This window comes from Salvelinus sp. IW2-2015, linkage group LG2 (assembly GCF_002910315.2).
Source record: "Salvelinus sp. IW2-2015 linkage group LG2, ASM291031v2, whole genome shotgun sequence".
NCBI classification, from domain to species: domain Eukaryota; kingdom Metazoa; phylum Chordata; class Actinopteri; order Salmoniformes; family Salmonidae; genus Salvelinus; species Salvelinus sp. IW2-2015.
In genome coordinates, this window is record NC_036839.1 from 29,639,158 (window position 1) to 29,654,953 (window position 15,796).

Sequence of the window (15,796 nt, forward strand, 5' to 3'; positions counted from 1 at the left end):
TCTGGCTGGGCCACTCAAGGACATCCAGAGACTTTTTCCGAAGCCACTCCTGCATTGTCTTGGCTGTGTGCTTAGTCACAGGTGGACTCCAATCAAGTTGTAGAAACATCAAGGATGATCAATGGAAACAGGATGCACCTGAACTCAACTCAGAGTCTCATAGCAAAGGGTCTGAATACTTATGTGAAAATATTTGTATTTTATTTCTAATATGTTTGCAAAAARATCTAAAAACATGTTTTTGCTTTGTCATTATGGGGTATTGTGTGTTGATTAAATTTGGATTTTCTATTTATTTAATCAATTTTAGAATAAGGCTTTATCGGAACAAAATGTGGATAAAGTTATGGGGTGTCAATAATTTCCGAATGCACTGTACATGGTTATACCCAACAGGAGAAAGACCTTGTCTATTTTCTTATGTAAACATAAGCTTTTTGAATAATTTTWAATCAATTAAGGTTAAGAGTGTAAAGGCAAAGCGCACTATCTGCATTCTAAGAATGTAATGACATATTCCAGGGATGGGCAACTGGCGGCCCCCCTGTTGTAGGCCCGCGGACCAATTCTGTTGCTTTTTGGGGGGGGGGGGGGTGACGACTCAGTCAGGGTTTCGACTTACTGTTGAGAGTTAGAACAACAGAATACACAAGTGCAATTTTGAAATTTGTCTGCAAAACATTTTTATATTGGTAAGTTAGCTGCTTGACTATGTATCAAAACGTGTAGTAAACATGGTCAAATTAATTGATAACCAGTTATCAACATAAAAACTGCAAACATCCACCCTATTGCAACATTTGTAGAATAGCAGGATATTAGCTGTAAAAGTTTTTTTTGTCTTCGCTGTCACAAGGTGGGGCCGCTAAAATGTTTAACTCAATGTTTAAGGTGGGGGGGGGGGGGTCTGGATGTGGGTACGCAGACCCACGAGCCACTGCAGCCACTCATGGGGAGTTTTTTGTGGCTCCCACCCCCATCAAAGTTGCCCATCCCTGACATATTCATATTAACAGTAGATGTAAATGACTCAGTGTGTGTAATTGCTTGTGTGTAATGTGCTGTAGTGTTTTCATGATACCAGAAATGTTTAGGTACAAGGTATAGTATCACGATACTCAATACCAAGACAATAACACAGCAAAAAAATAAAGCATATTAGCCAGTCACAGAATGACACTTGATCCAGACAGAAACTCAGCTACTACTCTGTTAAATCGTTGGGCATCTTATGAGTTCAATATCATTCCATTAGACATGTTTTACGTCAACATCCATGTTGCATTAATGAATCAATTCTACAATCAATTTGACTCTGTTTTTAGCGTTCTAAGGCACTGCATCTCAGTGCTGGAGGAGTCACTACTAGGGTTGCAAAAGGAAGGATACTTTCCGGTAAATTTTCCATGGGAAGTTAAGCCCGGGAATTTGGGGAATTTTGCTTAAATTCATCCAAAAAGTTAGCTTATAACAGTGAACCTTTTTTGTGGGATACACATAAGGCAATTCTAGGTCTTGTGGCATATTCTGGTTAAACTATCCCCAATTCAATGGAATTGCAACCCTCTGCATGCACAGTGCAGTCTTCCATCACATGTACAGCTGATTCTCAAGATCTTGCACACTAATGAGATGCTATTTGACCCACAATACTACACTGTCTGAGCCAAGGACTACATGCTTTCTGGTAAGTTTTGATTACAATACTGGGTGGGGTGAATATATTTTATATGATATACATGATTTTTTGTTAACTAGTAAATAGTAGCATACAGCAAAGTGTGATTAAATAATTTCTAAATTGTTAACAATTTCTACCATGTGGGTTTTAAAATGTTAGTTTTTGCTACCATGTGGGTTTTAACTTGCTTGAGCCTGCTAACTGAGTGTTAAATCACCTGTATTTTAAAACATTTATCTTACAAAGGAGTTGTTTAATCTAACAGCTTAACTATTGATCTGTACATGGAAGTGTATTTGTTTGTTTTGTTTACACATTTTTACTTACAACAAGCAACCTCTGAGAATAGTCCCTCTACTTCTAATCGAGGTGAAAATGATGAATCAGACACCTTATCGATAACAATAGCTCATGGTCCTCCTGGAATCAGAAGTTATTTTGACTCAATGGAGGAACGTAGTCAAAGAAATGCTGATGAGTGTCTTGCTCGAGCTGTGTATGCAACTGGTTCACCTCTGATGCTCACAGGCAATGTGTATTGGAAGAGATTTCTGAATGTTCTTCGCTCAGAATAATTWACTAAATCATCTCCACCCCTAAACCAGTATTCTGCAATATCAGACAATGGACAACAGACACATCGGTCTCTACATTGCAGATGAGCTGAAGGCAGTCATCAATGACCTTGGACCACAGAAGGTATTTGCACTGGTGACAGACAATGCTGCAAACATGAAGGCTGCTTGGTCTAGGTAGTGAATTGATGTTAGCTTCAGCTGTAAGCTAGCAAGGAAGGTTAGTCTACAAAGCTGGAAGATACCGGTATCTTCTTGCATTGTAAAGTGTTCTAGCCTGTTTTGCGAACAGTAATGAACTGTTTTAACATGTCTACATGCCATGTTGCATTATTGAAGTGTGTTAACTTCTGTGTGGCATGTGTGGGGACATAACATCATGCAGCCCGGTCTCCCAGTGCAAGCTAAGCGGAACAGGCACATGCGCTATAAAGGGGACATCAGCTTTATCTGATACAGACTTGATCTGTGAGACACATTTGAGGGAAGTACCGAAAGTAACAGAAATTCTGGTACCGAACTGTTTTTCATGTTCTAGCATCGAAAAAAGTACAGAAGTTTCAGTATACCGTGCAACACTACCGTACTGTAAWAAACTACTCATTAGCTTTCCCATAAACACTTTCATACTTCTGCAAAACATAAAACACAGTCCCAATCTAATTCAGTTCAGTCCAGCACGACAGCCCAACACCCCTCATAAAAACAGGATGTTGGTGTTCCCTCCCTGGTTTACATGAGCAGTTAAACAAAATGCTGGAAAACAATCCAAAGCCTTTCCAAAACAGATCAGAACTCCTCCAAAACAGTTTGAACCTCATTAAAACAGACTTCTGGTGTTGTCTCCGGCTTACAGCTGCAGTTAGCCAGCACGCAGCAGGATGTCTGTGGCAGAGCAAGAAAGAGGCCTTAATATGTAGACAGAGAGACGAACAGAGGCCTTTAACATAGACAGAGAGAATTTAGAGATATTTAACAGACAGAGAGGTTGGTAGAGAGGCTGCCAGCATGAGCAGAGCCGATTACAGTTGACCCAGAGAAAACAAGCTCTCCACAGCAATAACAAAAGGCAAAAAAATATCCTGGAAATGACCCATTGGTACACACACATGCACACACACACGGGAAGGCCTCTTGTTCTGGAGTGTGTGCAAAGACTTTGATTACACTTCCCTGAGTTATTGGTTATTTGTGCTGGAGAACATTGAGAGTGGTGAGGACTTATAGTATGGGAACCTTCTGGAAAACTGGATGCTTTCACACCCCTCAGCGGTGTTTGCTGTGTGTACGTGTGAGCGTGCATGCCTGCATGCTTACGAGTTGGCATGCGTGCGTTGCATCAGATCGAGCCATATCACTGTGCAGTCCAGAGGCGCCACAGAGCCAGAGCTGTCAAACACGGTCTCTGTCTCCGACCCAAGAGATTAAAGACGGCATGAGTTCCTCTCTGGGATCCACTCTCTATTGAATCCTCCCACAAGAGCCACTTAGATCCACTCCATATGACGAGGGAGAAGGTATAGACATAACATGGTGACTGGCTGAATGAAAAATTCTAACAACCGCCCATCCAATAATTCCATCTACCTGTGTACGCAGAATGGAATCCCCAGTGAAGCAGTAACATAACAACACACAGGCCAAGAGAGGAGCTATCAGCTATCAGCTAGGACCACAAAAAAGACAAATCCTTATACAAAAACTGCACCTCTTATGTTTCTCTCTATACTCCCTTCTATATCACTTAGTTTTTTCTCTCTCACCACTTATATACTCTCTCTCTCTCCCTCTCCTTATTGACCCCCGCTCTCCCTCTCCCCATTAACCCTCTCTCTCCCCATATTGCCCCTCTCCCTCCCTCTCCCCGTATTGACCCTCTCCCTCGCTCTCCCCGTATTGACCCTCTCCCTCGCTTCTCCCGTATTGACACCTCTCCCTCGCTCTCCCCGTATTGACCCTCTCCCTCGCTCTCCCCGTATTGACCCTCTCCCTCGCTCTCCCCGTATGACGGCCTTCACCTCGCTCCCGTATTGACCCTCTCCCGCTCGCTCTCCCGTATTGACCCTCTCCCTCGCTCTCAAATGCTCCCCGGTATTGCACCCTCTCTCCCTCGCTCTCCCTGCCCCCGTATTGACCTCTCCCCTCGCTCTCCCCGTAATTGACCCTCTCCCTCGCTCTCCCCGTATTGACCCTCTCTCTCGCTCTCGACCCGTATTGACCTCTCTCGCTCTCGTCGACCGCCCCCGTATTGACCCCTCTCTCCTCGCTCTCCCCGCGTACCTTGACCTCTCCCCTCGCTCTCTCCCCCGCCTCTCCCCTCGTATTGACCCTCTCCCTTTGGGCTCTCCCCGTATTGACCTCTCCCTTCGCTCTCCCCCGTATGTGACCCCCTCCCGTATGACACCATCCCCCCGCCCCTATTGACGCCACCCTCTCTCCGTATGACACCCTCGCCCCGCTCCTGTATTGACCCACTCCCCCGCCTCCGTACTGACCCTCTCTCTCTCCGTATTGACCTCTCTCCTCTTCTCTCCTTATTATTAAACCTCTCTCTCCTATCCATATAGAACCCCCGTCTCTCTCTCCCTCTCCATATAGAGCCCCTCTCTTTATAGACCCCTCGCTCTGCCATATAGAGCCCCTCTCTTTATAGACCTCTCTATATAGAGCCCCTCTCTTTATAGACCCTCCTCTCTCCATATAGAGCCCCTCTCTTATAAGACCTCTCTCTCTCCATATAGAGCCCCTCTCTTCTCCCTCTCCTTAGTAGAGGCCCCTCTCTTTCTCTCCCTCCCTCTATAGAGCCCTCTCTTTCTCCCTCTCCCTTATAGAGCCCCTCCTCTTTCTCCCTCTCCTATAGAGCCCCTCTCTTTCTCCCCTCTCCAATAGAGCCCCTCTCTTTCTCCCTCTCCAATAGAGCCCCTTCTTTCTCGTCTCCAATAGAGCCCCTCTCTTTCCCTCTCCTTAGAGACCCCCTCTTTCTCCCTCTCCTTATAGACGCCCCTCTTTCTCCCTCTCCCTTATAGAGCCCCCTCTCTTTCTCCCTCTCCTTATAGAGCCCCTCTCTTTCTCGCCTCGCCTTATAGAGCCCCTCTCTTTCTCCGCCTCTCCTTATAAGAGCCCCTCCTCTTTCCTCCCATCCTCCTTTAGAGCCCCTCTCTCTTTCTTCTCCTCTCCTTTAGAGCCCCTCTCTTTTCTCCTCTCCTTATAGAGCCCCTCTCTTTCTCCTCTCCTTAATAGAGCCCCTCTTTCTCCCTCTCCTTATAGAAGCCCCCTCTCTTTCTCCCCTCTCCTTATAGAGCCCCTCTCTTTCTCCCCTCTCCTTATAGAGCCCCTCTCTTTCTCCTCTCCTTATAGAGCCCCTCTCTTTCTCCCTCTCCTTATAGAGCCCCTCTCTTTCTCCCTCTCCTTATAGAGCCCCTCTCTTTCTCCCTCTCCTTATAGAGCCCCTCTCTTTCTCCCTCTCCATAGAGCCCCTCTCTTTCTCCCTCTCCATAGAGCCCCTCCTTTTCTCCTCTCCATAGAGCCCCTCTCTTTCTCCCTCTCACTTATAGAGCCCGCTCTCTTTCTCCCCTCTCCTTATAGAGCCCCTCTCTTTCTCCCTCTCCTTATAGACCCCTCTCTTTGCCCCTCTTCCTTAGAGCCCTCCTCTCCCCCCCTCTCCTTATAAGGCCGCCTCTCTTTCTTTCCCTCTCCTTATAGAGCCCTCTCTTTCTCCCGTCTCCTTATAGAGCCCCTCTCTTCCCCTCTCCTTATAGCCCCTCTCTCTCCCCTCTCCTTATTGACCCGCTTCTCTCCCCCTCTCCTTATTGACCCGCTCCCTTTCCCCTCTCTTATGACCCGCTCCCTTTCCCCCTCTCCTTATAGACCCGCTCCCTTTCCGCCCTCTCCTTTATAGACCCGCTCTCTTTCCCCCTCTCCTTATAGACCCGCTCTCTTTCCCCTCTCCTTAATAGACCCGTCTCTTTTCCCTCTCCTTATAGACCGCCTCTCTTTCCCCCTCTCCTTATAGCCCGCTCTCTTTCCCCCCTCTCCTTCTAACCCGCTCTCTTTCCCTCTCCTTATTGACCCGCTCTCTTCCCCTCTCCTTATTGACCCGCTCTCTTTCCCCCTCTCCTTATTGACCCGCTCTCTCCTCCTTCCCCCTCTCCTTATTGACCTGCTCTCTCCCCCTCTCCTTACTGACACTCACTCAAATCAAACTTTATTTGTCACATGCGCTGAACACAACAACTGTAGACCTTACCGTGAAATGCTTATTTACAAGACCTTAACAGTGCAGTTCAAGAAGATTTAAGAAAATATTGACCAAATAAATTAAAGTAATAAAGAATAAAAAGTAACACAAAATAACAATAACGAGGCTATATACAGTTGAAGTCGGAAGTTTACTTGCCAAGTTTACTTACTTGTTAAGTGTAAGTCGGTTAGGACATCTACTTTGTGCATGACACATTTTTCCAACAATTGTTTACAGACTTAAAATTCACTGTATCACAATTCCAGTGGGTCAGAAGTTTACATACACAAAGTTGACTGTGCCTTTAACTTMGAAAATTCCAGAAAATGATGCCATGGCTTTAGAAGCTTCTGATAGGCTAATTGACATAAATTGAGTCAATTGGAAGTGTACCTGTGGATGTATTTCAAGGCCTACCTTCAAACTCAGTGCCTCTTTGCTTGACATCATGGGATAATCAAAAGATATCTGCCAAGACCTCAGAAAACAAATTGTAGACCTCCACAAGTCTGGTTCATCCTTGGGAGCAATTTCCAAACGCCTGAAGGTACCACTTTCATCTGTACAAACAACAGTACGCAAGTATAAACACCCTGGGATCACGCAGCCGTCATACCGCTCAGGAAGGAGACGCGTTCTGTCTCCTAGAAATTAATGAAGTTTGGTGTGAAAAGTGCAAATCAATCCCAGAACAACAGCAAAGGACCTTGTGAAGATGCTGGAGGAAACAGGTATCAAAAGTATCTATATCCACAGCAAAACGAGTCCTATATCAACATAACCTGAAAGGCCGCTCAGCAAGGAAGAAGCCACTGCTCCAAAACCGCCATACAAAAGCCAGACTGCGGTTTGCAACTGCACATGGGGACAAAGATCGTACTTCTTGAAGAAATGTCCTCTGATCTGATGAAACAAAAATAGAACTGTTTGGCCATAATGACCATCGTTATGTTTGGAGGAAAAAGGGGGAGGCTTGCAAGCCAAAGAACACCATCCCAACCGTGAAGAACGGGGGTGGCAGCATCACTTTATGGGGGTGCTTTGCTGCAGGAGGGACTGGTGCTCTTCACAAAATAGATCGCATCATGAGGCAGGAAAATTATGTGGATATATTGAAGTAACATCTCAAAACATCAGTCAGGAAGTTAAAGCTTGGTCGCAAATGGGTCTTCCAAATGGACAATGACCCCAAGCATACTTCCAAAGTTGTGGCAAAATGGCTTCAGGACAACAAAGTCAAGGTATTGGAGTGGCCATCACAAAGCCCTGACCTCAATCCTATGGATAATTTGTGGGCAGAACGAGCAAGGAGGCCTACAAACCTGACTCCGTTACACCAGCTCTGTCAGGAGAAATGGGCCAAAATTCAMCCAACTTATTGTGGGAAGCTTGTGGAAGGCTACCCGAAACGTTTGACCCAAGTTAAACTATTTAAAGGCAATGCTACCAAATACTAATTGAGTGTATGTAAACTTCTGACTCACTGGGAATGTGATGAAAGACATAAAAGCTGAAATAAATCATTCTCTATACTATTATTGGCACATTTCACATTCTTAAAATAAAGTGGTGATCCTAACTGGCCTAAGACTAGGATTAAATGTCAGGAATTGTGAAAAACTGAAATGTATTTGGCTAAGGTGTATGTAAACTTCTGACTTCAACTGTACAGGGGGTACCGGTACTGAGTCAGTGTGCGGGGGGTACAGGTTAGTTGAGTGTGCAGGGGTACAGGTTAGTTGAGTGTGCGGGGGTACAGGTTAGTTGAGTGTGCGGGGGTACAGGTTAGTTGAGGTAATTTGTACATGTACAGTAGGTAGGGATGAAGTGACTATGCATAGATAATAAACAGCGAGTAGCAGCAGTGTACAAAACAAAATGGGGGGGGGTCAATGTAAATAGTCCAGTGGCCATTTGATTAACTGTTCAGGAGTCTTATGGCTTGGGGGTAGAAGCTGTTAGGAGTCTTTTGGTCCTAGACTTGGCGCTCCAGTACCGCTTGCCGTGCGGTATCACAGAGAAACAGTCTATGACTTGGGTGACTGGAGTCTGACAATTTTATGGGCTTTCCAATGACACTGCCTATTATATAGGTCCTGGATGGCAGGAAGCTTGGCCCCAGGAATGTACTGGGCCGTTCACACTACCCTCTGTAGCGCCTTATGGTCAGATGCCTAGCAGTTGCCATACCAGGCGGTGATGCAACCAGTCAGAATGCTCACGATGGTGCAGCTGTAGAACTTTGAGGATCTGGGGACCCATGCCAAATCTCTCCTGAGGGGGAAAAGGTCGTGCCCTCTTCACGTCTGTCTTGGTGTGTCTGGACCATGATAGTACGTTGGTGATGTGGACACCAAGGAACTTGAAAAACTCTCAACCCGCTCCACTACAGCCGCGTTGATGTTAATGGTGGCCTGTACGGCCCTCCTTTTCCAATAGTCCATGAACAGCTCCTTTGTCTTGCTCACGTTGAGGGAGAGGTTATTGTCCTGGCACCACACTGCCAGGTCTCTGACCTCCTCCCTATAGGCTGTCTCACACTGAGGGAGAGGTTGTTGTCCTGGCACCACACTGCCAGGTCTCTGACCTCCTCCCTATAGGCGGTCTCATCGTTGTCGGTGATCAGGCCTACCACTGTTGGGTCGTCAGCAAACTTAAATGATGGTGTTGGAGTTGTGTTTGGCCACGCAGTCGTGGGTGAATAGGGAGTACAGGACTAAGTACACACCCGAGGGACCTCAGTGTTGAGGATCAGCGTGGCAGACGTGTTGTTGCCCACCCTTACCACCTGGGGGCAGCCCGTCAGGAAGTCCAGGATCCAGTTGCAGAGGGAGGCGCCGTCCCAGGGTCCTTAGCTCAGTGATGAGTTTCGTAGGCACTATGGTGTTGCACGCTGAGCTGTAGTCAATGAACAGCATTCTTACATCTGTGGATCTGCATCCACAGGGTGTCTGGGATGATGCTGTTGATGTGAGCCCTGACCAGCCTTTCAAAACACTTCATGGCTACCGACGTGAGTGCTACGGGGCGGTAATCATTTAGGGAGGTTACCTTCGCTTCCTTGTGCACAGGGACTATGGTGGTCTGCTTGAAACATGTAGGTATTACAGACTGGGTCAGGGAGAGTGAGATTCCTGGTAATCCGTCTCAAGCTCCTTATTGAACCTCTCTCTCTCCTTTTCTGTTTCCTTATCGTCTTTCTCTGTGTTTAATCTTTCCATATACCAGGGAGGGCAGGCCTTTCTCTCTGCTATGGAAACGACCTTTCAGCTCCAGATACACAACAGGACCATAGTAGGTAGAAGGCATTCATGACCTTGGCTCATGACTCCCACCCTCCCTGAAACAATGTGTTGTCTGGTATATGTTAGATGTTATTGTTCTGTGAACACTCATATTAAGGATAGCTTTTTACAACCCCTCATGAAGAGTCATGTGATATGTTTTATGGCCATTATATTTCAAGTGGCTAGTGTGTCGATCTGAAAACCACTACACTGCACTGCAGCTTGCGCAGCAGCACAAGCTAACACAATAGAGTAACAAGCGAGCAGGTCAACAGTCACAGTAAAAGCTGCCTGCCTAAATAAAAGCTAACAGAACAAAAGCAGCAAAACAAAATCAGCAAACTCAATGACAACAGCTGACAGCTCTAAACAGCCTCCATCCCATCAACTTCAAAATAAGACATTTTATTCCACAACTGCCAAAGTTCTATCTAGACAACAAAGAGCCTTTATCCTCTTTCCACCATGATGCAGGCCAGGAAYAGAACGATCCTAAAAATAATGCCTTCCTTTTCATGTGTTCCTGGTGCAGACATGGAGAACATTGTCTATTTCCTGTTTTGACAGCAATATGAAATACCACAAATTCAAATGAGATTATCTGCCAGTGTCTCCATGGCGTCTGATAACATTCCTGTCTAGTGGTGTAAAACACATACCCTGGTGCGGTCACTGTGGTGCTCACATCACATTATGCTCAGACACACGCCACGGACTCACGTTAACCTACATCAGCTACCCTCCACCGAGGGTATTTTACATCCTCCCCGTTCAGATGTAGCATTTATATAACTGATTCAATGAATCACTTATTAACTCAGCATAAATTCAATGAATCAACTTATTAACTCAGCATAAATTCAATGAATCAACTTATTAACTCAGCTTAAATTCAATGAATCAACTGATATGGCCGCAACACCATATGCATGCGTGTGGGTTTGGTCTTCTGTGTGTGTGTGTCAGAGATATGACTAATGAATCTCCCTCAGTTGCACGGTGGTGTGAGCACAGAGGAAGAGATTAGAGACAGAGAGTACCGAGTCGGTCTCAGGTTGATGATGCGTACAGCAGGCAGTAAAGAACCAGGCTATATGATGACCTTCTCCCCATCTCTCTCGGTCTCTCTTTCGCGCTCTCCCTCTCCTCTCTCTCTACCATCTTCCTCCCCCATCTCTCTCTTTGTCTCTCTCCCTCTCCCCTTCTTTCTCTATGTCTCTCTCTGTCTCTCGCTAGCTAGATAGAGCGGGAGTGGAGAGAGATAAAATGAAACAAGTAGTGTCATGCATCATTCCAATATGTGATCTGAGCGCATTACACAAACACAGAGACAAGATATGCTATTGCTCTGTGGTCCTGCCATGAGGTTGGAAGCGGTAACATCAGCCCATTGAGAGGCGTCAGTGATGCGTGAAACCTAACAAGCGTGTCTGCCCTGGGATCAAACACCTGAGTCTAAACAAGCCCTGGTCCAACCAGACTACTGCCAACCTTCTGTGCTGCTTATCAAATAATATCTAATCTAATATATTTAACATTTCACTGAACCAATACTGCCGCCTTTATAGGGATAACTGTGCAAACAACTTTAAGGATAAACCACTGATATTCGGCAAATCTTAGAAACGCCTACATTTTCTTTCTGTCATTGAAAACAAATGTGCTTCTCACTCAACACAGTCACCTGTTAACTGTAGGTTCAAGTCTTACCTGAGGTTTAAGGAGGTGAGTGACTGTAGGCTGATGATGGTGTCAGGAATGGTCTTGATACAGTTGTGATAGAGGTTCAGCGTTTCCAAGGCAACCAGGTGACACACCTCTAAGGGGACCTCCGCCAAACGATTCCTCGACAGGTCTGAGAGGRAGAGAGAGAATAGGAAGAGACAGATATCACCTGTAGTTATATACTAGTGCCACTAGGTGTCTCTCCCTGGCCCAGGACCTCCCCTCCACACAACCCAGTCCAGCCAAGCTATCCAAAGCCTACAGGCTAACACAAGAATTCCTGTACTGGCTCCCAGCAGCAAATAACAACATTGATATCAGCTGAGGCCATAATAACAATTAGCCACTGTGTTCAGATTAGCTCCACTCCTACCTACTGTTCCAAAGTGATTTAGTGAATTCAACTGGGATGACCTAGAGCACTCAGTCAATATAGAAGCCTGTGTTACATTATGGACACCACAGGGGAAGGAAGTTCTGTTMAAAACACTCAGAGACAAAAGGCTACTCATAGTTGATCTTCCGCTCTAGCAAAACAGCTTCAGTGTGACTCAAAGCCCTGCTAGCACTAGTAGCGCAGACTGGAAATAATGACTAAGGACTGAAAATAACATCACGATGTGTGTGTGTGCGCATGTACTATGTATTTAGAAAGACCAAATACCCACAGTGAATGGTGTTAGTGTCATGTAGCATCACTATGACCCCCATCCTACTATGCTTCAAATCTAATGGGACAGCTCCTGTTACACTACAACATGACAGACCGATTAAGGCTCAAACTGAGACATTAGGGGGTGGGGACGTGTGCATGTATGTGTCTATGTGTTTGCATGGYGGCAGTGTAGGCTATACAACAGGTCATGTGATGTGACACTGATGATGACATGGCCTAGGGTAGGGTAGGGTCAGGTCAACCCCCCCACACACACACACATACCCTAACACGCTCCACCACCCTGGTAAATTAGAGCATTCCCGTAGTAACCACCCCCCACAAACCAGACACAGGAGCCTTGATGTTTTTCATGACACACATGAACACACCTGCATAAATGTGTGCATGCGTGACATTTCATGCAAGGAGACAACCATGTGACTGTGACAAAGATAAGACCAGCATATCCTGCATCTCGCTGCAATTCACTCTGGGTAGTTTATCTTCAGATTAGGCTAGTTCAGATAGCTTCCATGACAACTCAGACTGTCTGGAGGATGAAGACCTCTACTAGTAGGAGTAGTGTCCTCCTCCTGTCACACACATCATCTTCTCTCTGTGCTACTCTTCTAAAGCTGTGTCCATTCCCCTGCACTGACCCCAGCCAGACTGAAGTGTTGATCCAGAAAGCAAAAAAGTTTACAGCCCTCCTAACCCCCCCCTTCCCTCCCCTCGCTCTTTTACAGCCCTCTAAGTGCCTCATATTTCCACTGTACAGCAGCTGAACCACATCTCCCTCAGAAGTGGAGGAGAACTAATAATCCCTCCTCCCTCTCCCTCGCTTTCCCAACAGAGTTAGCCATCAACTCGCAGGAGCACTCACTCAGCACGTAGACTAAATACATAGACACAGCTAGGGGTCTAGTTAGTTTAGAGTCATACCTATATATTTACGCGCACCCACAAACATCTGAGAAACCTATTCATACAAGCATGCACACACACAGAAACACACAGAGGGCCATCAGTCAATGCAGAGCATGCTGGGAAGGGAACTTCACCAGACCCCAGTACAGGAAGTGAAGGGAACAACAATCCCCATGGGACAGATTCAACCTTAAAAGGAAAGGTTCACCCATTTTTTATTGGATTTTTGATGTTCTACTTTTTGTTGATGAAATTCGTGCTAATGTTGGGTTTTTGAGCTAGCGCCCAATAGATTCCCATTCACTCCTTGAAGGAGAGTGCTCCTTGTTCCAGAAATCGCCATTGACATAGCATGGGCAATGTTTCCCATCTCCTCAAAAGTATATATTTGCCATTGCGAATGTTAGACTCTACTCTGTAAGGCACATCGATCTGCAGGTTGAACATGGTGAGATTGTAGACTCCTAAATAATCCTTGATAATGCCATTTATTTAGGGGATTTTACAGCTAACTATCTACGGTACATGCTGATATTGTCTTTGGTATTATTGTGTGTAGCCATGTTTGCTAGTCATCCAGCCCATAGAACGAGCATTGCATTATGGATTTTGTAATAGTCTGCTCGATCCACACGGCAGACATTGTGGGCTAGATTAGGAATGCTTAGATTAGGAATGCTGAATTGCACGTAAAGCRCAAAATTTTACGTGGCGTCATTACGTCATGTACCTTCGTTATATAGGTATGCACGTCAGCTTTGACATCGGTTTTGAACATCGGGCGTTAAACTAGACACTAGCCGATACCGATGTTGGCATTTTTAGCTAATATCGGCCGATTCCCATATGTTCACTGATATATCGTGCATCCCTAGTTTYTACTGAAATGTCAATAATGGGAAATTATATTAGTCACAAACCACAGTTGGGTTCACAAGTTTGGACAGCACAGTGCAGTACAGCACAATAAATATAAAAAAGGAGAGTATAGTTCAGTACAGAACATTAAAGACAAGTAGAGTACACTATACTGCCCTAAAGGCAAAACACAGTAACTTCATATTTTGTTATTTTTTGCTGCAAAATCTGACTTAAGTATTTTTCTGTCTTGACAGACAGCAATTTCTGATACTCAATTATATATTCCGTTCAACTGGCTTGTTCTCGTGTCAGGAAACTAAAAACCACATTAATCAGATCATTTATCTGGTCATTACAACAGATGAAAGATTATTTTGAATTATACATTTTTTACCCCCTTTTTCGTGATATCCGATTGCGATCTTGTCTCATCGCTGCAACTCCCCAACGTGCTCGGGAGAGGCGAAGGTCGAGTCATGCGTCCTCCGAAACATGACCCACCAAACCGGGCTTCTTAACACCCGCCCTCTGAAACCCGAAAGCCAGCCGCATCAGTTGGACTACCGAAGTCAGCCTGCAGGCTCCTGGCCTGCCACAAGGAGTCGCTAGAGCGGATTGAGCCAAGTAAAGCCCCCCCCGGCCAAACCCTCCCCTAACCCAGACAACCCTGGGCCAATTGTGCACCACCCTATGGGACTCCCGGTCACGGCCGGTTGTGACACAGCCAGGGATCGAACCTCGGTTTGTAGTGACGCCTCAAGCACTGCGATGCAGTGCCTTAGACCGCTGCGCCACTCGGGAGGCACCCAGATGAAAGATTTGACCAAATTCGTAGTTACTGCGTTTTGCCTTTGTATGGCAGTATACATGTCCTGTACTGAAATCTCCTGAACTGTACTCCACTKTGCTTTCCAAACTTGTGAAACAGACATCTATATGAATGATCCGGACCAAATCTGAACCAACCAAATATGGTCTTGTTTGGGGGCTGTAGGATGCATCACCATGAAGAGAACGACATTCATATCCATAATTATGCATTTCTGTGTAGTTCAGATCAGGGACCCATGATGAAATTCCTTTACTGCAATTCCGTTACCAGGTGTAAATCCTCTTCACTTACTGTAGTTCAATAACCAAGAGAGATTTTCAAGATGTGATGTCATAGCTGACACCCATTCTTTCTGCAGACATTGTTCAATCTTAATTCGGGAGATATTTTGTTTTGTAAAACATGGACACAAAAAAAACAGAGGGAGATTTGACTGAAATTCTGTTACCAAACTGCATCTGCACAGTTCTTTCAGTAAATGTGTTTTGTAAAATGTTTTGTGTAAAAAGTGGTCCTTGTACATATTAGGAATGCTGTGTTGCACGTATGGTTTGTTAAAACGTTGAAATCAATGGTTTTTGTTTGGCATACATTTAAGTGGCTCAGCACAATTCCGTTACTGCGGAATTGCCCTACAGCTCAGATACTCTTAGTGATAGCTATGTTATGGACAAGAACATTCTTGTTATAAGTTCCTTATCTTTCCCCCCTTTTCATTCACGCTTTTGCAGCTAGTTTTACTTTCTCTCTTTATATATGAGCACTTGACATATCTCTTCCCTTTATCCAGACGCCATGGGCTGAACGGTTCAACTGACAGCCAACAGATACAGACACTAGCGTTGCTCAATAGAGTCTGGCTCTTTGTTGGATAGATACAGTGGCGCACACACAAACGTACACGCATGCACAAACACACGGCACCACCACCATAGAGAAAGGTTGTCCAGATGGCTTGGCTTATCATTCTAGTCCACGGCACACAACATACTGACAAAGCTGCGACTGCT

General features: G+C 45.4%; 1 protein-coding gene and 1 long non-coding RNA gene across 2 annotated transcripts in view; one reads left to right on the forward strand and one right to left on the reverse strand.

Moving 5' to 3' along the window:
• LOC111977897 (uncharacterized) overlaps positions 1-15,796 on the forward strand; it is a 176,937-nt gene that overhangs the window by 56,230 nt on the left and 104,911 nt on the right. The gene's annotated exons all lie outside the window — the stretch shown is intronic.
• Positions 1-15,796, reverse strand: part of LOC111971428 (leucine-rich repeat and calponin homology domain-containing protein 1) — a 95,690-nt gene that overhangs the window by 46,515 nt on the left and 33,379 nt on the right. Inside the window, exon 2 of the mRNA XM_070448339.1 lies at positions 11,494-11,638. Within this exon, the coding sequence (XP_070304440.1) occupies positions 11,494-11,638 (145 nt within the window). The remainder of the gene's footprint in view (positions 1-11,493; positions 11,639-15,796) is intronic.